The sequence below is a fragment of the Miniopterus natalensis genome, chromosome 13 (genome assembly GCF_054644295.1).
Source record: "Miniopterus natalensis isolate mMinNat1 chromosome 13, mMinNat1.hap1, whole genome shotgun sequence".
NCBI lineage: Eukaryota > Metazoa > Chordata > Mammalia > Chiroptera > Miniopteridae > Miniopterus > Miniopterus natalensis.
This window is the reverse complement of record NC_142093.1, coordinates 10,883,319-10,895,201: the sequence shown is the minus strand read 5'-3', so window position 1 is coordinate 10,895,201 and position 11,883 is coordinate 10,883,319. Positions and strand designations below refer to the sequence as shown.

The following is an 11,883-nucleotide window of genomic DNA, read 5'->3' as shown; positions in this document are numbered from 1 at the left end:
TAAGTCAGACAGAGAAAGACAAATACCATGTGATTTATATGGTGAATCTAAAAAACAAAATAAACAAACAAAACGGAAATAGACTCATAGATACAGACAACAGGTTGCCAGGTGGGATGGGGGTAGGGAGGCTGGGAAAAAAGGTGAAGGGATTAAGAAGTACAAATTGGCAGTTACAAACTAGACACACGGGTGTCAAGTACAGCATATGGAATATAATAGTGTACTAAGGATGTACGGTGCCAGGTGGGTGTGAGACTTATTGCGGAGATCACTTCGTAAGTTATATAAATGCCTAACCACTCCGCTGTATGCCTGAAACTAATATAATATTGAATGGCAACTGATATTGAAAAATTAAAAAATAAAAAGATTAGCCCTTTATGCAATCATTATGCTACAAATATGTTGTCTTTTTTTCCAACCAAAACTTAAATCTTTTTAGACGTCGAATTTCCTTTCTGGCTTCTGGGTTTTGTGTCTTGTTTCAAAAAGCCTTCTTTACTTTAAAATTATTTTGTGAAATTACTTCATAATTTCTCCTAATATTTTTCCAGATTTTTTGTTACACTTAAGACTCTCGTCTATCTGGAAGTTATTTGAGAATAGCAATGAGCTCTATTGTTGCTCTTTTCTTTCTTTTTAAAATATATCTTTATTGATTTCAGAGAGAGGAAGGGAGAGGGAGAGATAGAAACATAAGTGATGAGAGAGTCATTGATCGGCTGCCTCCTGCACGCCCCCTGCTGGGGATCGAGCCCAAAACCCAGGCATGTGCCCTGACCAGCAATCAAACTGTGACCTCCTGGTTCATAGGTCGATGCTCAACCACTGAGCCACACCAGCTGGGCTAATGTTGGTCTTTTCTAACCTTGACTCTGTGATCAATGATCCAGCTTCCTAGTAGTTCCAGAGCAATTCAGATTTCCCAGATCCTTGGAGAGGTGACTGAACCTGACTTACGGACACATTGCTAGTTGTGACCTAGGACCCTTAAGTCCTCTCCTGCTCACTGAGTCCTTCCAGACCCCAGGGGGAATCTGGGCAGACTCCTCTCATGGGGGCATGTGGGCTCCAGGTGGCCCCACAGTGACCTGGATGCCCATTTGTCTCAGTCACGGGCTGTGGCACTTCCTCTGCAAATTCAGCCCTGGCTCCCTTCCACTCTTCCCTCCCCTCCCATCTGTGCTCTGCCTGGCCAGCTCTTCTCGGGGGAAATTTGCATCATGAGGCAGAGGGAGGGCTCCTGAGGACTGCTTCACTGAGCCATGGCCTGTTCGGCTGCCCCCGTGCTACTCCTGGCCATGACTCTCCCCCTTGTGGGGCCACCAGTTGCCCGAGCATCCCAACCTGTGAGTAAGACTGGGGCGAGGACCCTCGGAAGGTCCGCAGAGCCAACGATGCGGCCTCTGGGTGGAGAGGCACCGAGGTGTGGGATGAACTGATAGGAGGAGGGCAAGGGGCTGGAGGGAGAGGAAGTCATTCATTCATAAAGAGGCTGGTTTGTTACCAGGTGTCCGAGAGTTCCGTCTTCTATTCCCGAGCGTGGGGATAGCTTCGTTTCTTTATTTGAGTCTCTGTGAAACTCCGATGCCTTTTGCACTTTGGATAAAGGCTCTTCCAGTCAAGCTTACAATTTGAAAATGAAAAGAAAAAGTTCCCAGATTTGGGACCCACTGGAATAGAGGACAGGAGAGAATCTGGGAAAGACAGCAGAGTCTGCATTAGTACTTTTTCATCTGGGTTTGCTTCCAAGTGGCTATCTCTCTCTATCTCTCTCTCTCTCTCTCTCTCTCTATCTCTATCTCTCTCTGTCTCTCTCTCTATCTCTATTTCTCTCTCTATCTCTCTTTCTCTGTCTCTGTCTCTGTATCTTTATTTCTGTCTATCTCTATCTCTATCTCTATCTCTGTCTCTATCCCCATCCATACCCTTATCTCTAGCCACATCTGTTTTTAGATAGATATCCACATACACATAAAATCTTGAGCAAAGCAGGAGTAGGTGAGGAATAATTTACAGGAACCAGAGGCATAGGGCAGGCGCGGCCTCTGCTTACCTCAGTGGCAATTCCTATGGAGGGACTAGAAGTCTCCAAGCCTCTGGGCCCCAGCCAGCCTGCCCAGCCCTCCCCCTGGAACCCCAGACCCGGCCATTTCAATTAGCCTAGAGGCCCAGGGACAGGTAAATTCAGGAGGGAATTAAGCAAAGCTTGTTGACTCTCCGGGGTGTGCCTGGTGCCTGGGTTCCGGCCCTGGCCCTGGCGGGTCCCTGGGGCTGCATCCTGCGAACCTCCTGCCAGGAGCCTACTTTCCCCTCCTGACGTTCTGCTTAATTCTAGGCACACACACAAAAAAGAGGACCTTCCAAGAGCCTGTGTCATGCTAGATTAGTCAGACTGGCCCCCGAGCCATTTGGAGAGGTGTCCCTCGAGAGGTGCCAGCCTCTCCTAGGAAGCCTCTCCTCTGTGCTCTGTTCTAGGGACCCAGTCAGGCGGCGGGGGAATCTGCGCAGCAGCTGGGCCAAGAGAGTAGAGCAGGTGGTGAGTGGATGGAGGAGGAGGGGAGGGAGCAGGCAGTGAGGTGGGGAGGGAGGACCGGAAGGGGCCAGCGAGGGGGGGAGGGTCCCTACATGGTTCTCTAGCTGAGGCTTGGAGAAAATCATTTATCTCGTCTCTAAGTGGGGGTTGTTGGGAGGGTGACATAAAACAGGTGTTTCATAGCTAGATGAGGAGCTATGACTCCCGAGCCCTGACTGTCCCAGATGGGCTATGGGAGGTGGGATCTGCTCTGGGTTCCCGGCAGTGACCAGCTAGGTGTGGGGCGCAAAAGGAACTGGCCCATGGCCTCGCTGCCTCTCCTCTCCAGCGGCCCCCTCTTCTCCTGCGGAATCAGCTCTGGTCTCAGTCTATGTACAGCTGGACTTTGCAGATGAGAGCTGGTCAGCAGCGCTCTCCAGGGCCCTGCCTCTGCCCCCCGCCTCAGCTTCCACCTCCCCAAGAACTCTCACTGGCCTCAGCCTCACCACAGGTAGGGAGATTCCACTCCTGCCTCTCAGTGCCTCCCACTGCCTGGGAGGGGGCTCTGAGTGCAGGGAACGTGGGCTCGCCAGCCCTCCTGCAGCCAGCTTGCCCGAGATGCTCCCTATTTCCTGCAGGGCCTGCATGGCTCAGCTCCTTCCTCACCTCCCCACCAGACAGACCCTTCTCCTCCTGCTCCACCTTCTAAACAGAGGGCCCAAGGGGCAGGTGGTGGTGGGCCTGGATTTCTCCACCCATCCCCCACATACACACCTTTGGGAGTGTGTGACCTTCACTGCTTTGAACCCTGGCTCAGGGATCAGTCCTGATGGGTGGGTGTAGCTGAGGTGCCCATGAGTTTGGGATTGTTCGGGATACCCAGCCCCACAGTCCTGCCCACTTCTCATTCCTCTTCCCTCTGTCGCAGAGTGTAATGTCAAGCCCGATGGGTTTACCTACTGTGCTTGCCTGCCTGGATACCAGTGGAATGCCAGCATGTGCTCCCGTCACCAGCCTTGCCAACCCCTCCACAGCCACCAGCCCTGTGGCTGTCTTGTCTTCAGCCCCCCTGAAGCTGGGTACTGCCAGTTGCTGCCACCTGGTGAGGAGAATTGAGAACTTGATAACCAACGGCCCCGCGTGGAAGAAACCTTCTCCGTGTTTCTTTCCTCCCTGACCCTGTATTTCTGCCAGCTGGCCCAAGCCCAGCGGCTCCTCTGGGTAGGAGAAGACTCTGGCCATCACAGTAGATCAAGGCCCAAGCTTGGGACTAAGTAGTGAGACTAATGAACAACAGGGCTCGGGAGACATACCGACTGCCAAGGAAAGAGAGCTTCGTCACTGGGAGAGGGGAAGTCAGAGGCCCAATGGGTTCCCTGTCGGTTCCCAATGACAGATGGGGTCTTCCAGGCTAGACTGCAGCGGTCACACTCCTCCAGGGACAAAAGAAAATAAGAAATGTTAGGTGGGGAGGGAGGGAGGCAGGGCGGGCTTCAGAAGATGGGGAAGCAGTGCACTTAGCTGCACGGAGGCCCACACGGCCCTGCTGCAGCCGTCCCCGTCTCCTGCCTCCCTGCAGTCCCCGGCACCCTGAGCCTGAGCACCTGGCTGCAGGCACCTGACAGCACGCTGAACCTGACCTTCCTCACGAGCCAGGAGACCACCAACCTGAGCTGGTTCCTGCGGCGGCGCACAGGGAGCCCCAGGCCCATCCTCCTGCAGCCAGGGTCACACGTGTCCCTGATGTCTAGCCAGGGCCAGGCTGTCCTCAGCATCACCAACATCTCCCATGAGTGGGAAGGTGGCCGGCCTGTCCTTCCTTTTTGCTTTCCTCCCCTGCTCTCCCCCTCCAGCTTTCCATTTATCCATTGGGGGAAGTAAAGGCCAAGAGGCCCGTTGATGTGAAAGTGTATAAAGGAAGCGTGCTGAAAACATGGTCTCAGTTTTCATTAGGAACAGATGAGTACCTTTCTTCACGCTGTTGAAACGGCAGGAGATGGTGCAGGAAGGGCGTCTACTGGACAGAGGGGTTCACTTCGTAGTTACAGGCTTCCCCCTAGAAATCTTTTGGGGGCAGGGATCTTTCTTGCTGAGGTTAAGCAGAGGCTAGACAGAGAAGGTCACCCTAGGCTGTGGCTTGGGGAGCAGCAGAGATTCTGTAGTGCAGACGGGGGCCCGAGGAGCCTGGAGCCACAGCGGGTGTGTGTCTGCAGGTGAGTACATGTGCTGCTTTGAGGCCCAGGGATTCAGGTGGGAGCTGCACCAGGTGGTGAGGGTGCCCCTGAAGGCGACAGATGTGGCTCGGCTTCCAGACCAGCTCTCCATCTCCTGTGCCACCTCCCCTGGCTTCCAGCTGAGCTGCTGCATCCCCTACACACCCCTGGGCTACGTAGCTTCCTGGAGCCCTGCAGAGGGCAGCGAAGGTATGGAAAGGGGCCGGCCTGCAGGGGAAGGGGCAGGGGCAGGGGCAGGGGAGAGGGGCAGCTAGTCTCCTCCAGGCAGCTTGTTCTCCAACTTACCAGAAGCAGAGGCTAGGTTCAACCTGGGAGGTCTAGGTTCAAGTCCCAAACTGCTTTTACCCAATAGAGCAGCGACATTCAACCTTTTTAAGCTCATGGCATACATAAACTACTAAAATTCTGCAGCACACCAAAAAATATATTGTATTTTTTGCCCATCTGATTTTTTTTAAAGGTATAATTTTTATTCATTCACACTGGACAGCTCTTGTGTTGGCTGTCATCATTGTTTTATTTGGCAATGTAAGGGGAAAGAGGTCAGTGCCCCTGGCTAAATAGTCAGGTATTGCATGTTTTAAAAATTTCTGGAGCACAGTGGTTGAAAATCACTGCAACAGAGCAACCCCAATTCTATCAACAAAACAATAGCCGCGTGAGTGTAGATATCTTTCTGCTAAATGCTTTTAGCCACATCTCATTAAATTATCACGATACACTCTGTGAGGTTCACCTGATGATATTTCCATTTTACAAATGAGGAAACTGTAGCTTCAAGTCGCCAGGCTAGTTAGAGGCCCCAGAGCGCCCTTCACCAAAATCCGAGCTCTGCCTTCAGGAATCTGGTGCCCTCACACTGCTCTGCGCTTCCCCACCGCTCAATCTACTTCTGAAATTGCTAGAAAGACTGAACCAGCAAATGCGGGCCTGCTGAGTCCTAGATCTGTCACTGGCCTGTGACTGCTCCCTTCTCCTCTTACCCTCAGCCTCCTTATTCAACACGCCAAGTGACCAGTGCCTTGTGCTGACCATTCGGCACTGCCCTGCAGCTGACACCACATACACTTGCGACCTGCAGAGCCCAGGACTGACCCCTCTCAGGGTCCCCGTCTCCGTCACCATCATCCAGGGTACGTGGGGCTTAAGGTCCAGCTGGCCGACCTCTCCCCTGCTAGCCCTGGGAGCTCTTCCTTGACATTTCCCCGCTTGGGGCAGCAGGACCAGGCTCCAGAGCCTGCATGGGTTCTTGCCCCAGGAAAGCCTCGGGCTGGACTGCCGGTGCTGAGCTCCCCCTGATGTCATTCTTCAGATGGAGACACTACCTGCCCCAAAGACTCCTCAGCTGTTGCCTGGAATGTCACCAAGGCTGGCCATGTGGCACAGGCCTCATGTCCAGTGAACAAGACCGGCACAGTGAAGAGGACCTGTGGGCCTGATGGGGTCTGGGGCCCCATCCACAGCAGCTGCACAGACACAGGGCTCCTAGCCTTGCTTCAGAGAACCCAGGTAGAGCTTCTGGCCCTGCTGCCCACATGCCACACTCTCCACGACCTACCCCTTCCTCACTCAGGACCCACCTCTAGCATCCTTTCCTCCAGAGGCCCAGCCCAGGGGCGGCTCAGCTTCTCTGAATTGGAGCCCTAGCAGAGCCAGAGTGTAGACGTGGGGGCCTAGAGTAGCCAGGACTCTCACGGTGGGAAGGGTGCTATTCTTAAAACCTTAACCTATCAAGGGTCCATTCCACTAACATTGGTGTCAGCTCCTTCCACATGGCTCACTCCACTCTCTGCTTCCTGATCCCCTAGGAGGGGGTGTGACTATGGGGAGGAAGAGAGGACTTGCCCCCCCCACACACACACACTGTTGTCTTGTCTGTCCAGCTGCTGTGGGCAGGCCAGGGCCAGCCTGCTGAAGAGGTGCCACAGATCCTCGCACAGCTGCTGGAGCAGACAGTGGCAGTGAGCTCACCCTCTGACCTATTGGCACTGCTGGGCACCATGACATTTCTGGCCAAGGTGGTGGCAGACACCAGAACACAGCTTCATCAAAGTGACCTGGAGGTAAGCTCTCTGAGCCACAGCAGGAGGCAGCTTGGTAGAGGGGACTCGAAGCTCTTCACCTTTGGCACTTGTCCTTCAGACATCACCATGGGCTGTCAGACTACAGGCCTTTCTAGAGCCCAAGCGTCTGCTTCTGTGGTCCATCTCCCCTCTTGGACACCAGTCACTAAGGCCATAGCATGTGGAGGTTTGATGCTGGGAGCACATGGGAGGCTGGAAATGGGTAGGATGAGGTGTGTAGACATGAGTTCAGAGGCATACATTCCTTTCATGCGCAGACATGTGGATATGACATGAATCCACACTCACATACGCACACACACAAGTACCTACGTGAAGAAACTCTAACACAGTTGGCTTTGCTGTACTCCCCTAAGCCAGCTCTCAATATAGCCATCAGTTGGTGACCCACAGGCTGCCCCCAAAAGAATAACTAGGGACTATGACACTACACACCCTTCATGTCTGGGAATACGTATCACATGTTCATGTACAGACATGCATGTGGCTCTCTGACTCAGAACATCGGGCCCTCTACCACCATCCCCAGCTTTACAGACCTGTAGGGGTCAAGAAATTGAAGAGGGGTGACTCCAAGGGATAGAGGGTGAAGAAGGGTCGTCAGATGGACGGGTGGGGTGTGCTTCAGGAGACCACATACTTGAAGGTGCCCCAGTGGTTAGCTGAAGGCCCCTCCCCACTCTTCCTATCTAGAAATTCTCCCTTCCCAGGCCTGTCTTCTCCTCCCCCTTTCTCTCCAACCTTGGGTCTTGCAGTGAACGAGGAAAGGTAGGTTTGGGGGTCTGTAGTTTCCAGTGCCCTTGGCTCAGTGCTACGGGCGATAGCAGCTAGGGCTCATCTCTCTGTTGGGTTCCACAGGCTCTCCTGAAAACCACAGACAAGGTCCTAGACATGGACCCCAGTTCTCTGTGGACCCTGGCCCAGGTCCAGACGCCCTCAGCGGGCTCAGATCTCCTGCTGGCTGTGGAGACCCTGGCAGGCAACCTGTACCCACAGGACCACCCCTTCTCCTTCAGCCTGCCCAATGTGCAGCTGCAGACCCAGCTCCTCGGACCCACGGTTCCTACTGACTACAGAGTCTCTTTCTCCACTCAGCCCCCACTGTGGGCACAGATCCCCAGACGCTCGCTGGCCCCGCTGGTTACTAGCAATAGTAACATCACAGTTACTAGCCTGGTGCTGCGAAAACTGGACCACCTTCTACCCTCAAACTATGAACAAGGGCTGGGGGACTCCCTCTATGCCACTCCCGGTCTGGTCCTCTCCATCTCCATCATGGCAGGTGGCCAGGCCTTCAACCAGGGAGAAGTCATCATGGACTTTGGGGACAGAGATAACACCCTTCACTGTGTCTTCTGGGACCACCATCTCTTCCAGGGCAACGGGGGCTGGTCAGATGGAGGGTGCCAGGTGCAGGCAGCCAATGCCAGCTCTACCACTCAGTGCATCTGTCAGCACCTCACTGCCTTCTCCATCCTCATGTCCCGACGCACTGTTCCAGAAAACCCCACGCTGGAGGTGCTGAGTCGGGTGGGCTTGGGGGCCTCCGTTCTGGCACTGCTTGTGTGCCTGTGCGTGTACAGGCTGGTGTGGAGAGTCGTGGTGCGGAACAAAGTTGCCTATTTGCGCCACGCAGCCCTGCTCAACGTGGTGCTGTGCCTGCTGGCTGCCGACACCTGCTTCCTGGGAGCGCCCCTGCTTCCTCCAGGGCCCCAAAGCCCACTGTGTCTGGCGGCTGCCTTCCTCTGTCATTTCCTCTACCTGGCCACCTTTTTCTGGATGCTGGCTCAGGCCCTGATGTTGGCCCACCAGTTGCTCTTTGTCTTCCATCAGCTGTCCAAGCGTCGAGTACTCTCCCTGATGGTGGTTCTTGGCTACCTGTGCCCGATGGGGTTTGCGGGTGTCGCCCTGGGCCTCTACCTACCCCGAGGGCAATACCTGGGGGAGGGGGCATGTTGGTTGGATGGGAAGGGAGGGGCGCTCTACACCTTTGTGGGGCCGGTGCTGGCCATCGTGGGCCTGAACGGGCTGGTGCTAGCCATGGCCATGCTGAAGCTGCTGAGACCTTCACTGTCAGAGGGCCCCCAGGTGGAGAAGCAACAAGCCCTTCTGGGGGTGATCAAAGCCCTGCTCGTTCTCACGCCCATCTTCGGCCTCACCTGGGGGCTGGGCCTGGCCACTCTGCTAGAGGAAGTCTCCATAGTTCCTCACTACATCTTCACGATTCTCAACACCTCCCAGGTGGGTGATAACGCCGAGGCTGCGCTGTTGCTGTTGTAGATGTTCTGAGTCACTGCCAGTCCCTTCTTGAGGCAGTATCACGGTGGAGCAGAAGACACACAGCTCGAGCATTGTAGGAGGCGTAGGTTTGGATCCTAGTTCCTCCCTCAACTAGCTGGATAACTTTGGACAAACCTCTCCGAGCTTTGGTTTTCATCTATAAAATAATATCTGGTTTTGCCAGAGAGGTCAGGGAATTGTCAGCACCTGAAACTTTGCTCTCCCCTTTGCACCCGGAGCAGTAAGAAAAGCCCTGAAATGGTCCTGTGCACCAATGATGCTAAAGTGCAGGAACCCCAGAGGGGAGCCCCGGGGTGTGAAATAGATGGGAGGACAGAGGGGGCCGAGGAGGAGGGGGGCGTTGATTTCGGTTCATTCCTTCCTCAGTGACCCACTGATTCCCATATCCCTCCTTCCAGGGTGTCTTCATTTTGCTGTTTGGTTGCCTTATGGACAGGAAAGTGAGTCTGCCCACCTACTCCCCACCTGACCCACACCCGAAGGCGGGCACCGTGGCTGCCATAACCAGGCCTCTCTCTCCTGCAGGTACGGGAGGCTTTACTCAAGCGCTTCTGCGGGGCCCAAGCCCCCAACTCCACCATCTCCCTGGTGAGTCGCTGCCTTCAGATCCTTCCTTCTCCCTGAGAGCGGGTCAGAGCAGGTGTCCCGCAGCCTTCCTCAGAGGAGATGGGCACAACAGTCTCCTCAAGGAGCTGAGAGGAGACTGGGGGTGTTTTCTAGAATGAGCTTTGTTTTGGATTCAAGCTCTCCGCAGTGCAGGAAGCAGCCCAGTCAGAAAAGTCAGAATCAGGTTCTTGGGTTCCTGATTGCAACCTGGACCCCTGGTGACTGTCTTGGTCCTGATTTCCCCACCTGAAAATCTGCCTCCAGTTACTGTTTGAACAGAAAAGCTAGGGTCGGGACTCCGGGGCATCACTGTAGCTGAGAGCAAAGCTCCCAGGATGACTGTGGCCCCAGCAGGAGGGCGCGTGAGGACGCAGGAATGGACACAGCCTCTTCAGGGGAGAGCTGACAATAATAAAAATCGCTCCGCAATTGGCCTTTTCACCTCCTCCTAGGCCACAAATGAAACCCACATCCTGGAACCCAGCAAAAGAAGAAGTGAAAATGTCAGGTAAGGATGAAGCTCTCTTGGGAGCAGTGTGAGCAGCTTCCTGGCAAAGCTCTTGAAAGCTCCTCTCCATACACCTGCTCCAGCCCAAAGGGTGGCAGCAGGCCTGGCAGGGTAGACATTTCTAGATGAGCTGGGGAGGTGAAGGCCTTAGAGCAGAAATCCTAGCATCTACTACTGCTTTCCCAGAAAGCTGGAGGGAGTTTAACCACCACCAACCCTTGCCTCAGTTCACTCTGAAAATTCCTTCTCACACTATCGAGTTATAGTGAAAAATCCTTGTTTTCAAGGATTACAATGGGTGAGCTCAGTGTCCAGAAGTCAGGGCAATCTGCAAAGGTGGAGCAAGGTCTCCTTTCACCAGCCCGCAGCGTGGGGGCAAGCTCTCATGTGGGGAAGGCAAGAGCTTGGAGGGAACCACACAGAGAACCCACGTTCCTCCAAGGGAGTGTAGGGTGTATGCCTGAATCCACCAGGACAGGCCTTGGCCCAAAGCCCCGAACCCTTGCCCGCTCCCAGAGCGCAGCCCTCCCAAAGGACAGGCTGTGCTTCCATTAGTTGCACTCATTGCTCTTGAACTCACCTGTCCCCACCCTCAAACTATCCAAGCAAGAAGACATGGAAAACTAGCTAAAGCTATCTAATGAAAAAGCCTGCCTTTGCTCTAAAATTAATGAAGACATCAAAGTTCAAAATAATTGCAAGTAAAACTCTCTCAACCAGGTTTTTAATTAAATGTATTGGGGTGACATTGGTCAACCAGTTTTTAACTAGTCAATAATTTATGTTACAGATACAGTTGATAAAAGTGGTTTTAACTATTCAGTGATTTCTGATTATTTCTTCTCTACAGTTATGAAGAAAGGATGACTTAATTGATGGGAACACTGATCCTCCGAACATTAGAGGTGAAGGGCAGGATTTGGTTTGTTTGTTTTCAGTTTAGGAAAGATGAAGTTAATGAGCCCTCTTTCTCTAACCTTTAAAAAATTCCAATATAAAATTAAATTTCATCGATATATGCATGTATACAAAAAGTCACTGATATGAGCAAATTTGTAAGAAAGCGTCGTAAATTTTAAAGTAGAGACAGGCACCATAGACTGCCACAAGGTAAGAAGATGACAAACACGTTTAAAAGGGACAGGACCGGGCTAAGGCTAGACACAGAGAAGATTTAAGAAAATCCTCCAGCAGGCACCAAGACATCCATCTGAATTAATTTATGGAATTCACAAGAAATAATGACAGGATTCTGAAAAAAAATTTAAACTAGATAAATGAAAAAATTCTGATAAAGGAATCTTTTTGTTAATTACAAATTTCATGAATATTTTTATAAAATGGAATGGGGACTTTCTCTGTTGAAATAAAAGTGAATAGCACATACTGTTGAAAACATTTTTTTATAAACACTATACCTTCATTTAATGATTTGTATGAATTTTTTTGTGTGAATATTCTAATTGTGTATAAACTCACCTAAATATTTATTTAAGTGGATTTGATCATTTTTTCCAATAGAAGATATCAACTCACCAGGACAGTTGCAGTGTTTCTATGCTTCGGTCTTGTTCCAGCTGCCCGGGGAGGCAGGCAGCCACTTTGCCTTGCTGGTTTCCCTGGCAACATAGT

The 11,883-nt window shown here is 52.6% G+C and overlaps 1 protein-coding gene across 1 annotated transcript; it reads left to right on the top strand.

The window, feature by feature from the left end:
• Positions 1-1,268: 1,268 nt before the first annotated feature.
• On the top strand, positions 1,269-11,123 carry ADGRF3 (adhesion G protein-coupled receptor F3). Its single transcript, XM_087823903.1, has 14 exons — positions 1,269-1,352; positions 2,482-2,542; positions 2,868-3,029; positions 3,447-3,620; positions 4,071-4,319; positions 4,732-4,941; positions 5,742-5,885; positions 6,065-6,261; positions 6,636-6,815; positions 7,695-9,077; positions 9,536-9,577; positions 9,663-9,725; positions 10,196-10,251; positions 11,102-11,123. Exons 1-14 carry the CDS (start codon positions 1,269-1,271, stop codon positions 11,121-11,123), a joined length of 3,027 nt encoding a protein of 1,008 aa, XP_087680029.1.
• Positions 11,124-11,883: the final 760 nt, after the last annotated feature.

Excerpts from the sequence above, each read along its gene's own strand:
- ADGRF3 (XM_087823903.1), top strand. The coding sequence starts at position 1,269 with ATGGCCTGTTCGGCTGCCCCCGTGCTACTCCTGGCCATGACTCTCCCC. Across the intron at positions 2,543-2,867 it reads CCAAGAGAGTAGAGCAGGTG|CGGCCCCCTCTTCTCCTGCG; the intron begins GTGAGTGGATGG and ends TCTCCTCTCCAG. Across the intron at positions 9,078-9,535 it reads CGATTCTCAACACCTCCCAG|GGTGTCTTCATTTTGCTGTT; the intron begins GTGGGTGATAAC and ends CCCTCCTTCCAG.